The sequence below is a fragment of the Coregonus lavaretus genome (assembly GCF_964263955.1).
Source record: "Coregonus lavaretus genome assembly, chromosome: 3".
In the NCBI taxonomy this organism is placed as follows: Eukaryota; Metazoa; Chordata; class Actinopteri; order Salmoniformes; family Salmonidae; genus Coregonus; species Coregonus lavaretus.
Genome location: NC_139990.1, coordinates 61,929,100 through 61,955,030, shown reverse-complemented (window position 1 = coordinate 61,955,030; position 25,931 = coordinate 61,929,100). Strand labels below are relative to the sequence as shown.

Here is a 25,931-nt window from a genome sequence, read left to right as displayed (position 1 = left end):
TTCTTCTATGATTTTGTAAAAAATATCTGAAGTAAAGCTTTCTAGCGCATCTACACACACAGACACACAATGTCCAATGATCACACAAACTTCTCCCTACATCCATTATTCAGCTTAGGGTTATACCGACAGAACACAGCCTCATAACTCAAGTTACAGTACAAGGGGCATTATATCCTTTTTAGGGTCTACTCTGATGCAATATCTCAATAAAACAGTCCTGCCCAGACAACTCACTTTCTCAGAAGGCACTGTGTGAAAATGAAGGTCTGTGTCAGGTACATTTTGAGGATGATTGACTATCTGCATTTCAAAGACATGCTATTACAAGCTAAGCTGTGTAGAGAAACTCTTCAACTAAGACATACACACCTAGAGGAGCTTCACCATACAATCATAAAGCTTTAGCCGATTTGTCTTAAGCAACTAACTACAAAGGACACAACAGATAAGACTGTTTACGTTTCTGGCTTTGATACTGTAATCATTTGAGAAGTTAGTTAATGAGGAGTTATTTAGGTTAGAAAAATACTGAAGCAGTTACAAACCTAGAAAAAAAGCACCTATAGGTATTTTACCTGAAATATTTATAGGGGTAGGTAGACCATGTAAAGTGTGACTGAATGCTATTGCTTCTCCCTGCAGAAATATCAGCATTGAGGCATGTACACGCACCTCGTAAGGGTCATTGGTAAAAAAAAAACTAAACATTTTTATAAGGGGAAATAAAATCAAGCATGTAATAGAAGAGAGGGTGACATTAGCAGAGAGGACAATGAGAGGTGCTGCATTATTCCTAGCATCATTCTCTCCTGTAGTGAGGTCCAATGTTTAATGGAGAACAAAGAGGATGGACTGTGGCGCATGCCATACAGGAAGCAGCCATTCTACAAATAGTGTGAGGGATATTTTCACCGAACTTACTACAATTCCCATCAGGCATTTCACCATATTATCGTTCCAAAAACATTTATTTCAGCTAGATGGAAAAAAAAGAGAATGTTTCTTCAAAACATTGCTGTGCAATGAATGAATCTTCCTACTGCATTTTTAAGCTGCGGAGGTATAAAAAATAAAAATAAAAGATCACACAAACAAAATGAGTGGAATATTGCTAATTCATTCCTAAAAAGGGGAAGATGGATGGCTGTCCGGAGGGCCTTCCTCAGTCACTGCTGTCCTCCTCATCGTCGTCGTCCGACACATTGTTGAACTTTGACTCTGACCGACTGTAGGAGTCAGAGCGTGGGCCTAAGCCCATCCCCCCTCCCGCGGAGGCCAGCTGCAGGTAACAGAACTCACACACACGCACCGGCTTGGACGACTGGCTGGGCAGCAGGAACTTCTTGTCAGAGCACGGGCCACAAACCACATAGCCACACTTGCGGCAGTGGTGGCGGCGGCTGAGGGGCGTGAACTTGATCTTCTGGCAGCGCATGCAGAGGGTGGCCTCTGAGTCGGGTACCCAGACGGCGGCGTGCTCACCAGTCGGCGCCTTGCCGCTCTTCTCCAACAGGTCGCCCACGCACTTGCCGATGTGGCTCATCCATTCTGACTTCTCGGTAGCGGTGGCGGCGTAGACGGCGAAGGACTTGGTGGGTGTCTTGATGAGCCAGCCGTTCCGCAGGTCGCCCTCGTCTGCCACCGTGTCGATGGTGACGCTCTCCAGCGGGATGATGTGCTGCTTGTTGTACTTCTTCTTCTGGATGACAATGTTGCCGTACACCAGGATGTCGTTGAACAGGAAGAACTGCCGCGCCTTGGGCTTCTTGCGACACAGCTTGGTGAGCACACCCTCACCGATGAGTACCCGGCCCGGTATCACCAGTGGCTGGCCCGCCGCGCCGAAGCAGCCCTCCACTACCTGGATCCGCTTGGAGTTGGCCTCGCTGTTCGCCAGCCGGTCCACCATCTTACCCTCGCCTGGAGCAGACAGAGAGAGGAGGGAGAGAGAGAAAACGATTGTGTTTGAATTTTTAGCAAATACACCTTCAAAGCTGCGATACAAAGTTTGAACATGGAAAAGTGTCATCCAGTTCATTGTATTATAAGAATATGAAAAGCGATATATTAACTTAAAAGATAAGCTCACTCAAAAGGAGGATTCTTTGTTGTTAAACGACTGAGAAGGACATCCTACTCCAAAATGCATGAAAATGTAATTATGTTCTCTTCCTTTAAAACTCATCTGAAAATCGAGGACAGTTTCATTTTATCTATTGATCTCTATATTAACCCAAAAAGTAATTTAGCTAGCGTAACGTTACTCTATCTTAGCTAACAATTATTACATACATCTATTAATAAGGTTGGCTAAAAGATAGTTAGAGGACGCAACATTGTATTTATCCAATTATGGCAACTGTGAGGGCATGGGCAGCGCCATTGAGGTCATCTCCATTTTGAAGTAGTCAAATGTTCTTCTTCTACTACTTCTATGAGTTGGTAAACAAAGTGAAAGGGTGCATACTGCCACCTGGAGTGTGCTGTTTGAACAGGTATACATTTACTGCCACCTGCAGTTATGGAATATTTTCTCAAAAGTATAATTCATTGGCTGATCCCTCCTGATGACCTGGATGGAATTATGTGATCCTTCCTTTACTCATATGAAGTCCCACCCAGCTAACTACGTCAAAATGGTGAAAGTCCTCAATAGCGCTGCCCATGCTAAAATGGGCTCTTGGGCACTAGAATCCTCTCTCTCTCTATGGGTTGGCTACACTTCCAGGATTACGGACTTGGTAGTTCCGGACGAGCTGATGAGAATCTGAGAAAGATATGCAACTTGTTGTAACTTGTCACTGATCTTAAAAGCGTGTCTCGGCAGAAATCAGTATTTTATTTGTATTTCTTTTTTCAGTGGCGGCACCGCTGCTAAATGAATATAGGCGAAACAGTGCTTCAAGGAATGAGAAACACACACTTAGTATTCATATCTCCCATCCTCCCCCCCAAAAGTATCTGGACAACCATTGTAATGAAGGTTGATAGCTGCAGAATAATGGCATCCACAGAAGAAGGGTGTCAAAATCAGAAAGAGTTTAATATGGGGCTTAAAGGGATAGTTCACCCAAATGACACCCTGTAAACAATCCTTGGAGAAGGATTGACATCAATCCATGCTTTAGTTTAGTTTCCCTGGCATGGTTTTAGCATTTGTGGCACAAATCCCATTCAAGTCATGGGACCGATATGAGCTTTTTTAACGCATCATATCCAAACCATCTGAAAGTATCTAACATTGATTGTAAAGCTCAATAAAGCCACTTATAGATGCCTTGAACATGAAGCACGAAAAATGCTAATATCAGTCCCATGACTTGGAAAATGTTATGTGGAAACAGAAACTAAACCAAAGCATGGATTGCTGTCATACCTTGTCTATAGACCACTTACAGAGTAAGGAAACCAATATGTAATTTAGTAATTTGGGTGACCTATCCCTTTAATGTACCAGTAGAGAATTGCAATGTGACATTATATTCTAACAGGTTCTGATGTACCAATAGATAATTGCACTGCGACCGGGACATTATATTCGAACCGGTTCTGATGTACCAGTAGAGAATTACACTGTGACATTATATTCTAACATATTCTGATGTACCAGTAGAAAAACCAAGCTGCTCCCATCTAACTTTCCTAATGATGACAATCTCCCTTACTCGCTAGTCTCCTTAACCTCACTCTCCGCCCAGAAGACACCATCTCTGTCTCCCCCAATCTAATTCCCTCACTCTCTCTATCCTGAGGACACTTCCATCTGCAGCTTCACAGAACCATGGTATGAAACCAGAAAGCCCCATTTGATCCTGCAGCTCATCCTCCTGATTCATCCCTATCCCAAAAGGTAAATGCTCCCCTCATCTCTCCAAAACTAGCAAAGCAAACTCAAGAGAAGTTTCTCTGCTTTGACCCAACTACCAGCAGAGGCAAAGGCACTGAGTGGAAGCTTGTAATTCTACATTCATATAGGTTAAAGGTAATTGATGAGAAAGATGGAGGGCTGTGTTTGCCCTGTGGGCCTGGGGATGGTATCCTGCGAGAGGGACAGACTTCAGTTGTTTGAACTGGTGATGCACACATGCATGATGATATGTCTGATGCATACGATACTATAGGCACATTATTTTTGATCACTCAATCTCAAATCAAGCATACAGATTGCATACACATAGCCTACTCAACTAGGCCATCTCTTGATGTTGATACCAAGACACAAATTCAAACATAGGTATACACACCTCTGGCAGATCTGTAATATGGAGTGGATCATAGCAACGCAATGCCACTCCAGGCCTGGCCACACTGTTGCTGCTCTGGGATTGTGCTAATTAGCAGCATAAGCTAACACTAAAATAAGCACTAGGGCCAGGCTACAGGCAGGGAGGGCACACAGTGGTCTGTGCATTAGCCACCTAGCCCAGAGCTAACACTATTGACCACAGGTGATATGGAGCCATGGAGTATAGGGCCTTATGTGCCCCTGCCTGGAGGGGACATTGTTTAGAGACATTAGCCCTGTTAGTGAGGCCTCACTGCCTACTGCCATGACGACAGGCTTCAGCCACGAGGCAGATGAGGAGATCTAGAGCAGGGCCGAGAAATAGAGAAAGAAAGAAAGTGAGAAGGAGAGAAAGAAAGAGAGAAAGAAAGGAGAGAGAGAGAGAGAGAGAGAGAGAAAATAGATGAAGGATTGTGTCAGGGAAATGAATCATAGGGAGTTAGGTTAAGAGAAAGATACAAGGCTGCTTGGTCTCTTCGTTGGTACTTCATGCACAATAAAAAGAGAAAATAGTAGGCCTAAACCTTTCAACACGTCTGATTACAACAGATGATCTTCATCACGTTACACTGTCAAAAAATGTTTTAATAGTTTGAGGTGGTGAGGCTGCATGGCAGCATCGATTCAAACACCTACATGTAAATGGCAAAAGCTTACGAGGGCGCTTTGACATTCAGCATTTAGCTGTGACGTTCTGCGCCCACCAGGTTAGGCGTGGTCGTTTTCATCTGAAGGGCCCAACATGTTGGGACAAAACCAACTGCCAACTGGTTGTGACTGTGTGAACTACTGTGACTCACCTCTGCTTTGCAGAGTTAAACACTCTGCATTTCAGAGAAAAGTGCTTCGGAGTGAGGCTATAGATTTGGCATTAACTTTATACAGTAACAGGCCTAACATGTTTTAGGCCTGTAGTACATGTACTGTTGTAGTGGATTCAATAGGCTCAGATTTAGTTCTGAAGATGCAGATTCCAGCTCTCACACAGCTCTCAGGCAAAATAACAGCATAATGACCTACAAGACATCAGTCTCACTTTCACACCGCCTCCTCTTCAGTGTGACACGCAAACAGATGGGGAAGACAGGAAAACATAATGTCCTGTCAGCTTAGCTCGGGTCATAAACCACCATCAGCTCAACCACTGCACTGCCTGAAAGAGTAAGCAGATACTGACTGAATTCATTTAGACTTTTTAATACTATGCATGTACTTCTGCTGTCAGGTTAGGGTGCACAGGGTCCACTACCTAGTATTGAGTAATCTCTAACTCTAACTAAAATCTCACGTAATTGCATCAGATGCTTGACTAAGTTCTGGGGGCAGACTTGCTAGAAAAGATACTAGAATGAAGAGCGGAAGCAGGGCTGTATCTCCACCCCCCTCTCCTTGCAGGTTACAGGCAAGTTTATGGGCCAAATGTCACCTCCCCTCTCTGACATTTTAAAGATGTGAACACCTGTGAAATCGTGATTTGTCCAAATGATCAGTGACGTAAGAAAATATGCACTGGAACATAGTTCCTCATTAGTCGTCGCATCAAACACGTGAATATGTCCACGAAAGATTTAGTACTGTTATTAATAATAACAGATAGAACTCTTAAATTAAAGTATTTCATCAAAACTCAAAAACAAAAATAACATAGCAAAAACACATACAGGATAACCACCTACTCACACAAACCTGGACTCTGGTCAGACACCACGCAACAGGTAGCAACAACACTTGGGAGTGTTTTAGTTTGTAATTTGCTGATTGGTTGTTCTTGTGCCTCTTGTCTCTGAGTGGACGTACAGGTTGGCAAATGGCAGAGGGTCACCAGGTTGGCAGGTAGGAGAAGGTTGCCAGGTTGGCAGGTAGGAGAAGGTTGCCAGGTAGCAGAGGGTAGCAAGGTGGTGAATACACCTCTATCCCAGCGCCAGGTTGACTATGGGCTTCCCCATCACCAGCTGGTCTTTTCAGAACCTGATTAGCTTTCCCTCCGCCATCAGCGACACCAGATCTTGGACAGGTCGGGAAAAAGGACAACATTTTACAGCGTACTCCCCATAGTTTTGGATCCTGGAGTAACAGGACTAAAGACTTAATTTAGGGTTAGCTGACACAGACACTTGTTGCTATAGCCTACCTAAGGTTACAGGAGCAGCAGTAGCTAAAGACAAACCCATGATTCATTGATTACGAACTCGGTCCTCTCGCTCTTTCAGGTTTCTCTTTCAGAAGCAGATTGAGATTGTGAAAATAAACCCAACATTATACAGACATGAAAATAGGACTACTTCAAAAAGTCAACACTCATGATGTTAGTTCTTCTTCTTTTCCCCACAACATTCTCTATGTGACGTTTATATTAGTTTATGGGGAGGGCCTAATGAACACAGTTGCCACCCTACATCTTCCTGAGGCGACATACAGGCCAATAATGCCAACATTTTCCATAGGCAGGAGGGCATCCAAGCGACACATGCTGTAATGGTCATAATAAACTAATGGTATAGGAGGAGACACTGCCAATAAACAACAACTTTAAAAGGCCTGGCTCTCATAATGAATGGTTCCTTGCCCCTACCTTCCTGTAACGTTGAACAGAAGAGGCACCCCATGCAAAACGGTCTTCGGTCAGTCTCAAACCAGGAGACAGTGCATCTAAAAATAACCCAAGGTTTCCCCAGATGGGTCACCGTTGCAAAACCCTTGTCTTCATGAAGCAGACGGAGGGAGGGGACATTCAATCTTTCTCCTCAATGCTGGGCTACAACATTACTTAACTGTCAGACACTAGAGTACTCTTTGAGGACCACTGTTTGAGTCTGAAAGTGCAATGCAGTTCTATACCGGCCCACATCTCATGAACCCTGGCAAAACAGAGAAGTGACTTAGATACTAAGAGAATGAAAGTGTCAGCAAAGTGGAAGAAAGTGAGAAAATAAAAAGAGAGGTGTTTGTATACTCTAACCCCAACAGAAACCTCAAAAACAAGCTAATCCGATAAAGAGGGTTCTGTTGTTGACAAGGATGCTGCTGCTTTTTGCATATGAGAGCATGGTCAAAGACAGTACAGTATGAAGATGGGTAGAAACTGCTTCTCCAATAGAAATCCCTGATCACGCTTGTAGGCGATGTCATGGCGACGTTGGCTAGCTAAGCTCATGCGTAGAAACATGTCAGCGGGTCTAACGGTCGTCTAGCACCAAACTGCGCATGTGCAGGCCGTCAAAGCAAAGGCACTCCTTCGATATAAAGTTGTTTTTGACGAAATTGAAAACGTGTTCGTTTGTCACTTTCACGAGGTTGGAGTAATAACATGTTCAAATACTTAAGACATTGGCTTGAATCTAGGTTGTGCCTTTAGATTTCGAGAAAATTAACTACTAAGGAAGAATTTCACTTCTCTCATTGACTTCTCAAACCCCGGCCTGGTCTGTTTAGTCTATTTCGCAACCGTTCCTGGAAGTCTCGCGATGTTGCGCCTCTTGGTTTAGAAACTCTTGTGGTGTGGTAGCGTAACGTCACTTTCCTAGTTTGTCCCCTGTTCTGACCTCATACTGTGCTTGATGTGGTTAAAGGTGTTCAACACTGTGTACCAAATTGATGCCAAAAGGGTTTTTAAAATCATGAATTCACATTTAACGTCATAATCGCTGTAATACATTTACTGCGGAGCCACCTAGATTCTGTCTGCTGAGTAAAGCTGCTGTAGTGTTGACAACGGCGGGTAACGGATTGCCACTGCCAATGTCATGTTGTATCACATGACTTGATCCTTGGAAGGCTAGACTAGTTTTCAAAAGACGGGTAATAATCCAATTCAACTTCTGAGGACACGCAGGTAGAATAAAGATAAAGGTGTGTGTGTCAGAGAGAAGTGATTAGCAATACATTAAGATTTTTTTGTACTAGGGACCTCATGTTTTTGGTGTATGCACAGTTTGTTTGCCACAGCTGCCTCCTACAAAGAGGAAGTAATTACCCTGCACACATTCATCTTGAGTCATTTTTACACCTCTGATAGATTCATTTGTATTTTAAGAATAATGACAAAAGGATTTCACCCCAAATACAGTATAAATGTGTGAACGGTGTTAGAGTTATAATGTAGTGTCAACCCACTAACAGAGGGGAAGGAGTTAGAAACTGCTGAGAAAGCATTCCAGGGTGAAGGGGACTGAGAAACTGTTTAAAGGTGGGCGGAGCAAAGTGCCTTTGTGTGTCAAGGGATATAAAAGCTGTATGTATGTTTTTTGGCGCCAGAGCTCTCCATGATTAAACATACAGATCATTCTTGCTGGTTGTGGACCTTGAATCATTTATGATTAAAACCAGAGCCTTACAACCGCTGGTAATGATTCAAGCTTAGGTTGAATTAGAGATAGAAATTCTTGTGACAACCTCTCACCAAAACACAAATTCATTAGCTTAAAGCGGCAATCAGCAGTTGAAACAATAACAAAGCGATCTCACCACCTGTTTCTTCCCCACCTGTTTCAGTAAAAAGTTAAGGGATGGGGCTTGAGAAATGTAACCACTCAAATTCATAGACAGAGCTATGGATGCAAGGATTCACCATCCATGATATCAAAATTATAGTTTTAACCATGTTTTAAGGCTATATAGCATTTGTTTACATTTACTTTGTTGACAAACATTGGGAGTAAAACATGTTTATATTTGGGGCTATGACAGTTTAACTTAGGTCATGAGGCATTTATAAGTTATATTCTTCAAGAATCAAATGGGTACATATAATTAATTTACAGAGTGTACAAAACATTAAGAGCACTTGCTCTTTCCATGACATAGACTGACCAGGTGAATCCAGTTGAAAGCTATGATCCCTTATTGAAAGCACTTCAAAATCAGTGTAAATGAAGGGGAAGAGTTGGGTTAAAGAAGGATTTTTAAGCCTTGAGACAATTGAGACATGGACTGTGTATGTGTGGCATTCAGAGGGTGAATAGGCAAGACAAAAGTTTTAAGTGCCTTTGAACGGGGTATGGTAGTAGGTGCCAGGCGCACCGTTTTGTATCAAGAATGGTTCACCACCAAAAGGACATCCAGCCAACTTGAAAACTGTGGGAAACATTGGCGTCAACACGGGCCAGCATCTCTGTGGAACGCTTTCGACCCCTTGTAGAGTCCATGTTCTGAGAGCAAAATTGAGGCTGTTCTGAGGGATAAAAAAAAATAACTCAACATTATGAAGGTGTCCTTAATGTTTTGTACACTCAGTGTATAAGTCTAAAATGGATGTAGAAACTGCTGAATGTCCCTTTAACTGAAGGAAGCATTGTGTTGAGTGAAAGACGGAGGATAGAATAATTCAACCACAGACAGGAAGAGAAGATCCGCCTCAAGCATTTCAGCTATTAAAATGAAGGTATGACTGCCAAGCTCATGATTCACTACACCTTGGACCATGTAGCACAGGTTGTAAGAGAGGCTAAGCACACCCTCACTGTATATGTGACACATGACTTCACCACCACCCTCGCTAGCAGGTGTTTATGTAAGCTGAAGTACAGTACTGCTATAGGCCTATTCCTCCTACTCACTGAGAATGAATGTCACCAGTGACCAGCCACCTCCAAAATCATTTAGGCTACTATTTCACTACACCCAACTCTCTGCTCTCCCTTCTCCTCCAATCCAAATCTCTTATATCATGCTGAGGTGATTCTACTAGCTTCACTGCTCTTTGGTAACAGTAGTAGACAAAATGTCACAGTCGGTCCATTTTGGTATCCAATTCTGCTCATTTTAAGGATGGCAGGAAGTCCAACAACCACAGAGGACCATATGAGCTGATGCCCACTCTGCAGCCAGCCCCAATCACCAAGGGCAGCACTTACCAGACAGCCAGAAAATAATATGTTGAGTCCTTGGTACTGACAGGTACCACTGCACTGTTGCACGGTATACCGAACCTTCAGTACTTTTTCAATACTAGAGCATGAAAAACGGTTTGTTACTAGAATTTGTTACTGTCTGTACTTCTGTCAGTGTCAAATGTGCCTCAAGAGAGAGGATCAAGTATGTCTATCAGGGCAGCCGATGTCCCTTTATAGCGGGAGATCACTGTGCCTGCTCCATTTACTCTTTGCTAGCTCTACCTGGCCTGAGGAACCACTGCACTCATTAGCATTACAGGCTCGAACACTTGCAAGAATATACCGGTAGCGTCCAGCTTTATAGGCTAACATTCCTTGCTAGCTGAAGCAAACATCAATTCACTACCCTAGTCCCATGCTTGTGATAATATGCAAACCTTAACGCAAAATATTGCTGATTTCAAAGCTGATTGTCACCAAAAACTTTCAATTTTCATCGTCTCCCCCGAATCACATATCATCTTTGCTCTAGCCTCAAACTGACTGTGTGTGTGAATGAAGTCATGGGTCTTAAAGAGACAGCGTGCACTTTTATAAAAAAAGAGATAGCTTCTTCTATGCAAATGCTGTTGATCAGTACAATAAAAGAAGTAGCCGCATGGAATCAGCAAAAACAAGCAAAAACAAGCTCAATAAACTCAATGCATGCTCCCACTCCTATTGAATATGCATTCACCTGTATTGTGAATAGGCCTAGGCTACATCTTGATTTACCCAGTTTATCAATAGACTAGAGCCCTCAAATTCAACTCTGGACCTTGAAGCCAGTTCCACTGCTTTTTCCCCCCATTGTTCCCCTCTAACCAGGAACTGATTTGGACCTGGGACACCAGGTGTGTGCAATGAATGATCAGGTAGAAAATAAACTCTACGAGGTCCAGAGCCTGCTGGTTAAGAGTTGAATACCCCTGGACTAGAGATTTACTAGGGATCTAAACATTCACCGATACACATCGGTCCCCGGTTCAAAAGTTTAAGATATGACTGCATCGGTTTGAGGGACCCCAAACCGACCGGTCAGAAAATTGTTTCAAACGTTGCTCATAGGCTATTACCTTCTTTCTACCTTCTGAAATTACCTCATCTTTTGTGACAACTGATGTGTCCTCTCCTTCGGTGTTGAGCGTGTAACTGTGTTGACAGTCATTGATCAACAAGTTATTTTGCATGCCGAACAACCAGAGCTGGGACGGTAAACCGAAAATGATCGACGCCTACCATACCGATCATTTTGCTGATATCGTTCATTATGATAGGTAGCCTATACTAGAGAAATGTGAAGTTTGAAATGAAAAAAGTTTGCCAATATAGGTGATCATTAATGGGACAATTGATGACTACAACCATCAAACTAGTAGTAGTTTAAAGGATTATAAACATATTGTTCTATTTTTCGTTATCACATCAATTCAGGCAATATATCGCATTATGGATTATGAACAACCCAAGGCAATATCAGCAGCTTAGTCAAACTGCGTGCTGTGCACTGCTTCGCGCGAGGCTTACGTCACCTCCAGCATTCAAATGTTTGTAAAATGGCTTGCGCAATATTAGGCTTTATTAGTTGAGTGACAACCAATGTAATTTGCTAGGTTATTGTTATCAAGTGCGCTGTTGAAAATTGTGTTTTACCATAATAAAGTAGCCTACGCTACCGCCTGAGACAACTCAGCTGGCTATAGCCTACCTGCTGATCGGGGCTTAGGCTACATTCGATTTTATTTTGATTGTACAGGTTCACCATCAGCAACAGTTTTGATAGTTTGCTTTAAACAAAATCAGTGTATACGGGCATTTTTTGATATACAGGGTAAAGTTCATAATTTCATAATGAGGTTTGCCATCATTTTTGCTACCCCGCACTGCATGGGCAAAGCAGGAGGAGAAAGAAAAAGTTTTCTAAAAACTTCCAAAAAAGGTTTAAATCATTCAATTTGGAGACGGGGCTGAAATCCAAAGTTGTGCTATATATTCATTGGCTATGTCATAGCACATTTTAAAACATTAATATTGATACATTCCTAGCTCAAACACTTTGAATCTGCAAAAATGACAAATTAATTAGTGGGTGATGGGGATTTCAGATCGAAAGAGGAGGGACAAAAAGCAAACATTATCCCCATTATCTGATAGTGGGGTGGTAGATGCCCAGTCTCCCTTATGGCTCAGCTCAGGTGCCGACATACACCATAGACACACACACACACACGGTGAGAGAGGTCAGCTCAGACAGATTCAGCTCAGAGGTGCCCAGCTCATAAGCTCCATTAGCTGCAGATTAGAATGGAAAATTAATATGTTTATGCAACAAATGTTAGTGCATCAAATCGTATCGATTCGTTCCTCTAATCAAACCGAATAGCACAGAATCGTTTAAAACTAAACCTATCGTTCCTGTATCGTATCGGAGCCCATGTATCTGAATACATATTGAATCGTCAAGAAAGGGAAAGTTGCACGTCCCTAAGATTTACCATTCAAATAAATGATTGCTGTTATGTAGTGGGATAGTTGTTTTTACCAAAACTTAAACTGCGAAGATTTTGAACTCAAAAGATCTGTCTGGATCAAGTGACATTGTGACTTTGGCTAATACGCCTTATTTTTCTGCTGTGGTATCGTTTTGGTATCGAGTATCGAAGTCAAAATTCTGGTATCATGACAACACTACTGCACTGTTATCGTCAGCTTACAATAAACAACTTCAGCCTAGCTTACCTCTGCAGAGGAAATACAGCCTTACAGCAGAGGACACACTCCTGGCTTACCATGAGCACGGCATGTCTACACAGAGGATTACATGATCTCAATATGAGATAAGGGGGTTGGAAATATGTTTATGTGATATCTAAACAGGTTTACAGTGCAGGCACATTGACCTGTTGAATAGGACAGGGCTAAGGTCGAACCCCTCACTGCAAATAGAGGGGGGTTGGTGACCTTTCAAAACAATAATAACCTCTGATGATATAGTGGCATGATGGCATTCTCTGATATAGTGGCATGATGGCATTCTCGCTTCACATTTAGGCTACTACAGTAGATTCATGATAGGCTTGGGCAGTATCCAGATTGTCATACCTAAAATACCGACCTTGTGCCATACCAGGATATATTCGATTATGCCGGCACTGAACACAACGGCCGCTGTTTTCAAACCCCACTGATACTTCGTAATCCAAAAGGTTAGCAATGCTAACAAGTACAGTGCATTCGGAAAGTATTCAAACCCCTTGACTTTTTCCACAGTTATGTTACAGCCTTATTCTAAAATGAATAAAATTGTCCCCCCCCATCAATCTACACACAATACCCCATAATGACAAAGCAAAAACAGGTTTAGAAACTTTGGCAAATATATTTTTAAAAAACCAGTTTACATAAGTATTCAGACCCTTTTACTCAGTACTTTGTTGAAGCACCTTTGGCAGCGATTAAAGCCTCGAGTCTTCTTGGGTATGACGATACAAGCTTGGCACACCTGTATTTGGGGAGTTTCTCCCATTCTTCTCTGCCGATCCTCTCAAGCTCTGTCAGGTTGCATGAGGAGCATCGCTGCACAGCTATTTTCAGGTCCCTTCAGAGATGTTCGATCGGGTTCTAGTCCGGGCTCTGGCTGGGCCACTCAAGGACATTCAGAGACTTGTCCCGAAGCCACTCCTGCGTTGTCTTGGCTGTGTGCTTAGGGTCGTTGTCATATTGCAAGGTGAACCTTCGCCCCAGTCTGAGGTCCTGAGCGCTCTGGAGCAGGTTTTCATCAAGGATCTCTCTGTACTTTGCTCCGTTCATCTTTCCCTCGATCCTGACTAGACTCCCAGTTCCTGCTGCTGAAGAACATCCCCACAGCATGATGCTGCCACCACCATGCTTCACCGTAGGGATGGTGCCAGGTTTCCTCCAGACGTGACGCTTGGCATTCAGGCCAAAGAGTTCAATTTTGGTTTCATCAAACCAGATAATCTTTTTCTCATGGTCTGAGAGCCCTTTAGGTGCCTTTTGGCAAACTCCAAGCGGGCTGTCATTTTACTGAGGTGTGGCTTCTGTCTGGCCACTCTACCATAAAGGCCTGATTGTTGGAGTGCTGCAGAGATGGTTGTCCTTCTAGAAGTTTCTCCCATCTCCACAGAGGAACTCTGTCAGAGTGACCATAAGGCCCTTCTCTGATTGCTCAGTTCAGCCGAGCGGCCTTCTCTAGGAAGAGTCTTGGTGGTTCTAAACTTCTTCCATTTAAGAATGATGGCGGCCACGGTGTTCTTGGGGAGCTTCAATGCTGCAGAAAATGTTTTGGTACCCTTCCCCAGATCTGTGTCTCGACACAATCCTGTCTCGGAGCTCTACGGACAATTTCTTCGAACTCATGGCTTGGTTTTTGCTCTGACATGCACTGTCAACTGTGGAACCTTATATAGACAGGTGTGTGCCTTTCCAAATCATGTCCAATCAATTGAATTTACCACAGGTAGACTCCAATCAAGTTGTAGAAACATCTCAAGGATGATCAATGGAAACAGGATGCACCTGAGCTCAATGTTGAGTCTCATAGCAAAGGGTCTGAATACTTACGTAAATAAGGTATTTCTGTTTTTTAATACATTTGCAAAAATGTCTAACCAGCAAGGCTCTTGATCCAGGAGGGGATTCTCTGCTGTTACCAAGCAAATGCTTGATTTTGGAAGAAGCTAACCACTTAGCTAGATAGCTAACAAGCTACTAAATTAGCACACCAAATGCACAACTGCAGAGCATTTACCACATTTTAGACAGTTAACATAATAGTTATAAGATATCTAGCTGGCAAACATTTAGTTGATCACCTGGCGCATGCTGCACAATGAGTGACTCACAAGGCTCCGATCTCTCGTCATTGTGTGCATGTAAACAAACACCACGTGACTGGGGACCACCGTAAGCTTCATAACAATGTGACAGGTGAAATGAAGAAAGCAATGTTCTTTATCTCCTATGGTATTGCACAAGTTGACTGCAGGCATTTACTTCAAAAGTAGCTACAAATATTCAAATGTATTAAACTTCAAAGAAATCATTTCAACGGTATTGAAAAACCATCCTGGGCTTTTTCCAAATTCCCCGGTATACGGTATACTGCCCAAGCCTAATTCATGACATGCACAATGGCTTGGGACTGTTGTGAATGTGCTCTCTAAACCAGAGCAAGAGGGCAGTCTAACCAAAGCATGTCCAGTGCACTGTATTCACAGAATACAGGGCCCTTCTCAATCCAACAGAAACAAGGTTTGATTTGAATTTCAGTCTAACCTTGGTTAGGGGACCTCTACCTTCAAGTGAAGGTGTGGTGTGGGACATTCCACTGTGTCAATTATTAGTGAAGCCACCTGTAGATAGGCTAGATTATAACCTCAACACTTAAAATTGCAAATAATTATTCAGCTACTATTCTCTACCGAGAACCCTGGAGGGAAAGCTAACTTCAGTCATTGCCATAACTTTGCTGACTCAGAAGCTAGTAAAACAAAACATTAAGCAGAAAGGATGTTAACTTTGACTAGAGGAGGGGAAGCCATCCCGCAGTGTTGTGGGGCTAGGCTATATCAAACCTCTGAATGGATTTAATGGAGCAGGTGATGGATCATGGGATTCGATTTGAATTGATTGAAATCATTGAAAGATAGTCAAAGACAAAGTGACTGACCCAAATTAATCTTGGCTTAAACCCTTGAGGTCACCGTCCTTTTACTTCAGCTGCCTCTCAGGCCAAAAGTTGACACGCTACATATGACCCAAGTACCTTTTTGTCTCAACATTCTTTTGTAGGCTAGGCCTATAGGCTGACAACTGAATTTCCACCACTACAATTTCCAGTATAGGAAGCATGGGAGCTTTAGTAAGTCTATGCATTAGCTCAGCCTCAGACTGCTCACAGGGTTGTAAAATCACCATGGAGATCAAGACTGACTGACACGCCGCTTTCCGACCGAGATGTAGTAGAGGTCAAAGGGCACTGTGTCATGTGGTTGATCCTTAAGCTCTCTCCTTCTGCTTTCACTTGGAGAAGTTGTTGTTACTCATACCACTCACTCAGAAAGCTTTGATCGCTCCCTCAGCAGCAGGCAACAGCATTCACTACAGATTGATGTTTGAAGTGAAAAAAAGGTAGCTGATCTCCATACGGGGTTAGAGTATTAATACATGCTATTGTCTGATGACATGTGAAATGGCTGCTCTCCCAAACTCTTTCCAGGTTTTTGGTAGCGCTCGTTAAACTCAACCATGCGGTCTGTAGGAGCAGAACCAGCGAGAGCGAGGAGTTTGCTACACAGGAATGCACAACAACAACATCTGTTACCCTCATTCAGATGTGTTCATCATATTCACTTCTGGGACATTTTAATACAAAAGGTAGCAGATAACGGTAAAAAGGTTGAGTGGTAAGGCTTGCAGTTAACCACTTTGAATAAAACTGTCTGCTAATAGCAAGAAAAAACTAGGCTACTCATTGCCCATCTTGCTACCTGTTTGCTTACCTCCCATGAGGATAAAAGAAGTGAAGCTCTCACAAGTGAACTCCTCTTGGAGCCACAGAGACATGCAAAGACAAAATCAGAAGTAAAAGGCATTGCTAAAGTGAGTCTGAATTGTGCCTTTTCAAAAACGCCAGGTGGGAGGCAGGCACAACAAATGCAGAAGTGAAATGCTTACATAAAATGAAAAACCCTTCTGTTGGGATAGGAAACTATTTACCAATACATTATAGGCCTTTCTGTGACAGAACTACTTCCTGGTGAGAAAGATAAGCACAATTGACATACACTACAGAGTTCTCTACTGCACCGATCACTATAGCAAGTTTAACAATACCTGTGAGCTGCTATAGCGACGGCAACCTATTTGTGTCAGAGTGGGAAGTATTCTAGTGTATTTAATCTGCATCCATTTATAAACAGAGCAATATTGGATTACATGTATTGGATTACAGGAACCAGAGCAACATCCTGTACCGGTGTGGCAGAGCAGCTAGTTGCCTGAGATGGGAGGAGTCCTCCTGGGCAAGTCAATTGCATTTAGCCTTTCCTAGGCCTAGCTCTTAGAAAACTGGTTTTACACTGCTAAGGAGAAAAAAACAGACAAAAAAAACAAGGGACAAAACCGCTGTCAAACGACTTATTATAGGTGCTTCTTTTCAGATGCACATTTCATGCTTTGCCTCTGACCACGTTAAACTACTTGAGGGGTAAAAAGATGACAGCACCTGTATTCAATAGGCAATGGCCTATTGACACACTTGCACAACTTTGTCCTTTTGCCCTCAGCCATCTAGGCTACTCTACAGTTATGAGAGTGAGCAGCATCAGGCACTGGGTAGTAGTGTGTGTGTGTTTTTGTACCATAACAAAAGCAACAGCTAGATTGCTCGATACCTCTAATTTTGAAATAATTGTACAACTCTGATGCTCTGACCAGGTGAAAAACTAGCTAGCTAATGTCGTAATCGCAATTTCTTAATCCTGGTCCTGGCGACTGAAAGGGGTGCACATTTTAGCCTTAGCACTACACACCTGATTCAAATGTGCAAAGCTTGATGAGTTAATCATTTGAATCAGCTGTGTAGTGCTAGGGCAAAAATATGCCATTAGCAGACTCATTTAGCCAAAGCGACATGTAGTAACGCATGCATACATTTACGTAAGGTTGGTCCTGGGAATCGAACCCACTATTCTGACGTTGGAAGTGCCATGCTCTTCAAACTGAGCTACAGAGGGAAGAAACCAAAAAGGTGCACCCCTTTGGGTCCCCAGGACCAGGATGAAGTAAATTTTATGATAGCTGAGCCGTCATTGTTGTAGTGTTCTGCATTCAAGTTTCCACAAGTTTAAATGGTGATTGATATTTGTCATGATTGCTAGTTGGGTAGCTAGCTAAGTGAGTTGAATCTATTTATGGCCATTGTAAGCTCTCTAGCTACTTAAGTACTGGATGTGGTCATATCAACAACAAAACGGCTAGCTAGCTAAATTCTGTCTGATTAACTAGCCCAATAATGGACTAAAGGAGCCTAGCGTTAATCTCTCTTGCACTCCACAGTGCCCTCTGCCACCTGGACAAGAGGAACACCTATGTGAGAATGTTGTTCATTGACTACAGCTCAGTGTTCAACAACATAGTGCCCTCCAAGCTCAGCACTAAGCTCAGGACCCTGGGACTGAACACATCCCTCTGCAACTGGATCCTGGACTTCCTGGCGGGCTGCCCCCAGGTGGTGACACATCCTCCACCCTCGGGGTTGCGTGCTAAGTCCCCTCCTGTAGCCGCACACAACTCCAACACCATCATTAAGTTTGCTGATGACACGACGGTGGTAGGCCTGATTACCAACGATGATGAGACAGCCTATAGAAAGGAGGTCAGTGACCTGGTAGTGTGGTGCCAGGACAACAACCTCTCCCTCAATGTCAGCAAGACAAAGTAGCTGATCGTGGACTTCAGGAAACGGAGGGCCGAGGGTGGAGCGGGACGAGAGCTTCAAATTCCTCGGTGTCCACATCACTAAGGAATGATCATGGTCTAAACACACCAACCGTCGTGAAGAAGGCACGACAACGCCTCTTCCCCCTCAGAAGGCTGAAAAGATTTGGCATTAGGTCCCCCCCCCCCCCTCCTCTCTCTCTGTGTGGATGACTTCGTCAACCACTTTGAAAAGAAGGTTGACGACATCCGATCCTCGTTTGTTAAGTCTAATGACACTGCTGGTCCTGCTCACACTGCCCTACCCTATGCTTTGACTTCTTTCTCCCCTCTCTCTCCAGATAAAATCTTGCGACTTGTGACTGCAGGCCGCCCAACAACCTGCCCGCTTGACCCCATCCCCTCCTCTCTTCTCCAGACCATCTCCGGTGACCTTCTCCCCTACCTCACCTCGCTGATCAACTCATCCTTGACCGCTGGCTATGTCCCTTCCGTCTTCAAGAGAGCGAGAGTTGCACCCCTTCTCAAAAAACCAACACTCGATCCCACTGATGTCAACAACTACAGACCAGTATCCCTTCTTTCTTTTCTTTCCAAAACTATTGAGCGTGCCGTCTTTAGCCAACTCTCTTGCTATCTCTCTCAGAATGACCTTCTTGATCCAAACCAGTCAGGTTTCAGGACTGGTCATTCAACTGAGACTGCTCTTCTCTGTGTCACGGAGGCTCTCCGCACTGCTAAAGCTAACTCTCTCTCCTCTGCTCTTGTCCTTCTAGACCTGTCTGCTGCCTTTGATACTGTGAACCATCAGATCCTCCTCTCCACCCTCTCCGAGCTGGGCATCTCCGGCGCGGCTCACTCCTGGATTGCGTCCTACCTGACCGGTCGCTCCTACCAAGTGGCGTGGCGAGAAGCTGTCTCCGCACCACGTGCTCTCACCACTGGTGTCCCCCAGGGCTCAGTTCTAGGCCCTCTCCTATTCTCGCTATACACCAAGTCACTTGGCTCTGTCATATCCTCACATGGCCTCTCCTATCATTGCTACGCTGACGATACACAACTAATCTTCTCCTTTCCCCCTTCTGATAACCAGGTGGCGAATCGCATCTCTGCATGTCTGGCAGACATATCAGTATGGATGACGGATCACCACCTCAAGCTGAACCTTGGCAAGACGGAGCTGCTCTTCCTCCCGGAGAAGGACTGCCCGTTCCATGATCTCGCCATCACGGTTGACAACTCCGTTGTGTCCTCCTCCCAGAGTGCGAAGAGCCTTGGCGTGACCCTGGACAACACCCTGTCGTTCTCCGCTAACATCAAGGCGGTGACCCGATCCTGCAGGTTCATGCTCTACAACATTCGGAGAGTACGACCCTGCCTTACACAGGAAGCGGCACAGGTCCTAATCCAGGCACTTGTCATCTCCCGTCTGGATTACTGCAACTCGCTGTTGGCTGGGCTCCCTGCCTGTGCCATTAAACCCCTACAACTCATCCAGAATGCCGCAGCCCGTCTGGTGTTCAACCTTCCCAAGTTCTCTCACGTCACCCCGCTCCTCCGCACACTCCACTGGCTTCCAGTTGAAGCTCGCATCTGTTACAAGACCATGGTGCTTGCCTATGGAGCTGTGAGGGGAACGGTACATCTGTACCTTCAGGCTCTGATCAGTCCCTACACCCAAACGAGGCCATTGCGTTCATCCACCTCTGGCCTGCTGGCTCCCCTTCCTCTGCGGAAGCATAGTTCCCGCTCAGCCCAGTCAAAACTGTTCGCTGCTCTGGCACCCCAATGGTGGAACAAGCTCCCTCACGACGCCAGGACAGCGGAGTCACTCACCACCTTCCGGAGACATTTGAAACCCCACCTCTTTAAGGAATACCTGGGATAGGATAAAGTAATCCTTCTACCCCCCCGCCCCACCCTTAAAAAATAATAATAATAATTGTAAAGTGGTTAACCCACTGGCTATAGGGTGAATGCACCAATTTGTAAGTCGCTCTGGATAAGAGCGTCTGCTAAATGACGTAAATGTAAAAATGTAAATGTCCCTGATGATACCAGTATCATGATACTCGTTAGTATCGTGGCAAGGAAACAGCCCTAATGTTGGAAACAAACATAATTGTCATCCAGAGCCACATTTATTTATACTGAACCAAAATATAAACACAACATGTGAAGTGTTGTTCCTATGTTTCATGAGCTGAAATAAAAAGATCCCAGGATCTCCACATCCGGCTTCTTCAACTGCGGGATCGTCTGAGACCAGCCATCCGGACAGCTGATGAAACTGAGGAGTATTTCTGACTGTAATAAAGCCCTTTGTGGGGAAAACGAATTCTGATTGGCTGGGCCTGGCTACCCAGTGGGTGGGCCCTCCCGGCCCTCCCAGGCCCACCCATGGCTGCGCCCCTGCCCAGTCATGTGAAATCCATAGATTAGGGCCTAATGAATTTATTTCAATTCACTGATTTCCTTATATGAACTGTAACTCAGTAAAATTGTTGCATATTGCGTTTATATGTTTGTTCAGTATATTTTCCAAGCTATAGCCCACAATATTTTACATACATCAGGTTTTTAAAGGGCAAAAGAGCGGTTTGCTTTGCGTTTTCATTTTTGCCATTGAAAAAAATATTATGATACTGGTATCGCCACAGCCCTATTTGGCATGGGCCCCTCAGATCCTCAAAAAGTTATACAGCTGCACCATTGAAAGCATCTTGACTGGCTAGACCACTTGGTATGGAAACTTCTTGGCATCCAACCGCAAGGCGTTAATGGTAGTGCATATGGCCCAGTACATCACTGGAGACGAGCTCCCTGCCATCCAGGACCTCTATACCAGGCAGTGTCAGTGGAAGGCCCTAACAATTGTCAGCGACTCCAGCCACCCAAGTCAAAGACTGTTCTCTCTGCTACTGCACAGCAAGCAGTACTGATGCACCAAGTCTGGAACCAATAGGACCCTGAACTGCTTCTACCACCAAGCCATAAGACTGCTAAAGAGTTAACCAAATAGCTACCCGGACTATCTGCATTGACCCTTTTTGCACTAACTCTTTTGACTCATCACATACGCTGCTGCTACTGTTAATTATCTATCCTGTTGCATAGTCACTTTACCCATATGTACATATCTACTTCAATTACCTCGTAACCCCTGCACATCAACTCGGTACTGGTACTGGTACCCCGTGTATATAGCCAAGTTATCATTACTCATTGTGTATTTATTCCTTGTGTTACAATTTTTCTATTATCTTTCCATTTCTCTCTGCACTGTTGGGAAGGACCCTTAAGAAAGCATTTCATTGTTAGTCTACACCTGTTGTTTATGAAGCATGTGACAAATAACATATGATTTGATTATAGTCCAAGAATCTTACATGTTCTGTTTAAAGGCGAATTGGCTCTGGAAGCCAAAACAGCCAAATACTCCATCTAAACGTGTATCGATTCTCAATTGCTGTACGGTTTTAGAAACAGAAATCCCTCTACTTTCATATCACAACAAAATAGTTTCACAAATTCAAAATACACACAATGTTTTAACCGGTTTTAACACAGTTGCATCCGACAGTATTTTTCAGTGACAAAATGTTTGTGATGTCTGTCTTCCGTTTACACACAGGTGTCGGTGATGCAGATGTCTTCAATTAGCAAGTGATGTTACGTGCTCCAAAGCATGCGTTGAAATCGCTAAGCAGTTTATTTCGAAGCAGTGTGCCGATGCTTGTATAGCTTTATCAAAGGCATGTGATCAATGATGTCCGAAGCTTCGTTTCGTAGAACAACCACCTGATTGGTTTGGTATCGGTTTCGTGAGAAGACAAAAAGGCTATACTGTGCACGCGCTATAGCGTGTGGGACGTCATCTATAATAATTTGGCTGTTCTAAATTGTTTTGACCACCAGGTGCCACCAGTGTACACAGTGTTGATCAAAGCCTTGAGTAATGAACCTATTTTCAACAATTGGCTGGAAATGTGCAATGCTTCAGGAAGCTTCGTTTCCCCATCACTACTGTAAACAAGCGGTGTAACATGGAAATATGTCTGTGTGGGAACCCTAACCCTATAAAAAGGTGTGTTGTAATTTAACCTTTTGTTTTTAGAAAACTAATTCTAGCTGATATGCAGTGGTGTAAAGTAAAAAATACTTTAAAGTACTACTTAAGTAGTTTTTGGGGGTATCTGTACTTTACTATTTATATTTTTGCCAACTTTTACTTCACTACATTCCTAAAGAAAATAATGTAGTTTTTACTCCATACATTTTCCCTGACACGCAAAAGTACTCGTTACATTTTGACAAGAAAATTGTCAAATTGACACACTTATCAAGAGAACATCCCTGGTCATCCCTACTGTCTCTGATATGGTGGAACACTAAACACAAATGCTTCATTTGTAAATTATGTCTGAGTGTTGGAGTGTGCCCCTGGCTACCCATAAATACAAATAAAATTGTGCCATGGTTTGCTTAATATAAGGATTTTGAAATCATTTATACTTGTACTTTGATACTTAAGTATATTTCAGCAATTTCATTTACTTTTGATAGCTACTTAAGTATATTTAAAAACAAATACTTTTAAACTTTTACTCAAGTAGTATTTTACTGGGTGACTCATTTTACTTGAGTCATTTTCTATTAAGGTATCTTGACTTTTATTCAAGTATGAAATTAGAGTACTTTTTCCCACCACTGCTGATATGAAAGATACCTCCTCGTCGTCGTCGTCGTCGTCGTCCCCCTCCCACCATAGTCAGACAGACGATGCATCAATGGGCGCTAAAGAAGGTAGTTAGCCTACGTCTATGAATGGTGTATCTGGTTAACCATCTAACGTTAGCTACTAGTTTAAGATGACTCGCGTGGTTAACTTGGCTTACGTTATCTCAATAGAATTCATAATTGGTGTAACGCTAGCTAAGTTAGCTAGATCAACTTATTTAGTTAGTTGCTAACGTTAGCTGGCTACCCACTGAGCGAGCCCATTAGCCACAATGTTAATGCTAAAGCAAAGGCTAGCTAAAGCCTCCATTCGGTCCCGTTTCCAACTTGCTAGCTAGCTGCTGTGGTTTTAGCACAGTACACTGGAAAAGTGGTGAGCTAACGTTAGCTAGCTACAGTAGCTGTGACTATGGCTAAGAATACAACAGCACAAATAGTGAGATATCATTCCAACAACGCACATACCCGACTTTAACTTCGACCAGCAAATTCCAAGTAGCTTAGTTCCACACTTGTCAGTCTACACCTCCCTTGCTGTCCGCGGGCAGCGGGTCGCTCGTTGCCTTGAAAGTAATAACAATATGGCTACAGGGAGTAGTTGCGTCACTTGACTTGTTCAAAAAGATGGGAGTGAGTGAGTGCAAGGCTGGGCTGGGACGTGCAGTCATAAACAGGACGGGTCGGGGATAAGTGGCTCACTGGCTTACCATGGGTTTTTTTCTCCATAAAAGTTATAGCAAGCGTGGTAGTAGTGATTGAGTATAGATAGACAGATGTATCTTTATGGGACCACCCGTACTTTTGCAAAGTTGAATTGCATAAACGCCATGCGAATTCAGTTTATTATGGGCGCCCGTGCATGGTGAAATGTCCCAATCGTTTTGAAATCAGGAACTGTTTTCTTTCACAATGTAAAGGTTAATTCTTTTTTTCCCCCACAGTGACCCACACAATAATAAACATATTACGTTTGTTCTACTTCTGATTATTTGACCCCACAACTCCCACAGGGATAGAATTGGAGCAGTTATTTAAAATACAAATATTTGGGATAATTGTTTTATTTTTCAAACTTAAAACTTGTGCCCTGTTTCAAGAAAAGTTAAAGATAATGCAAAAGATCAATGCAGTAGTGTATGTCTCAAATAAGCTACATTCAAAGCTTATTTTAGTGGCATATAAACCATGGTCTCCAATCCTGATCAATAACAGCAAACCTTTTGTGTTTCACGATTTGGTCCTAATTGGTTTCAGGATTGGTCAACAGGCCCTGTTATGAAGTAGGCAGGCTAGTCCCCTAGTAAGCTGGGATCCAACAATAGTAGAGAAGATAACTGCCTGGACTCCCTAGAGAGTAAATACTCAGGTCAAGTTCCACTGCTTAGATGTTTCTGACTCCTGACTGATCTTACAATTCCTGGATAGGTATTTATCAGCTAACCACATATAGGTCGTATTCCCCTGCTCAGACGTTGCACGCATCAACCAATGGTTGCGTGCTAAGTCATTGACTGACAGATTGCTATAACATATAATATGGTTGGCTAATACTTAAAATATACTATACAGTATATACAAAAGTATGTGGACACCCCTTCAAATTCTGTGCTTTCAACTTTGTGGCAACAGTTTGGGGAAGGCCCTTTCCTGTTTCAGCATGACAATGCCCCCGTGCACAAAGCGAAGTCCATACAGAAATGGTTTGTCGAGATCGGTGTGGAAGAACTTGACTGGCCTGCACAGAGCCCTGACCTCAACCCCATTGAACACCTTTGGGATGAATTGGAACGCCGACTGCGAGCCAGGCCTAATCGCCCAACATCAGCGCCCGACCTCACTAATGCTCTTGTGGCTGAATGGAAGCAAGTCCCCGCAGCAATGTTCCAACATCTAGTGGAAAGCCTTCCCAGAAGAGTGGAGGCTGTTATAGCAGCAAAGGGGGGACCAACTCCATATTAATGCCCATGATTTTGGAATGAGATGTTCGACGAGCAGGTGTCCACATACTTTTGGTAATGTAGTGTACCTATCCAGGCATTGTAAGATTTGGCATGCATCACCAACGCCTGGTCAGAGGAATGCATCCAAGATGTAATAGCAATGTTTCAGTCGATGGCACAGTCGATGACGTGGCACGCAACCATTGTTTTTTTGCGTCGCCTCGCCTTATGGTACTTTCAAGACAACTGGGAACTTGGAAAAAAACAAGGTCAAATCATGATGTCAGTGATCTTCAGACCATTAAGTCAGAGCCCTAGAAAGATACCAGAGTTTCCGACTTGGAATTCCGAGTTGGATGACTTTCAAAACAAGTTTTTCCCCAAATTCCAGTTGTCTTGAATGTATTGAAGTCAGAAGTCAGATATTTCAGAGTTCCCAGTTGTTTTGAACGTGGCATTATCTCAGGAACGGACTCACATATATTACTTTCCCATCAAGCCCATCTGCTTTCTCTTCTATACTGAACAAAAATATCAACGCAACATGCAACAATTTCAAAGATTTTACTGAGTTACAGTTCATATAAGGAAAGAAGTCAATTTAAATAAATTCATTAGGCCCTAATCTAT

General features: G+C 43.4%; 1 protein-coding gene across 1 annotated transcript; it reads right to left on the bottom strand.

The window, feature by feature from the left end:
* Positions 1-813: 813 nt before the first annotated feature.
* Positions 814-23,993, bottom strand: LOC311126934 (pleckstrin homology domain-containing family F member 2-like). Its single transcript, XM_084158650.1, has 2 exons — positions 23,827-23,993; positions 814-1,923 (listed from the first exon to the last, which is right to left on the bottom strand). Exon 2 carries the CDS (start codon positions 1,910-1,912, stop codon positions 1,166-1,168), a length of 747 nt encoding a protein of 248 aa, XP_084014776.1. The 5' UTR covers positions 1,913-1,923; positions 23,827-23,993; the 3' UTR covers positions 814-1,165.
* Between the last annotated feature and the right edge of the window lie 1,938 nt (positions 23,994-25,931).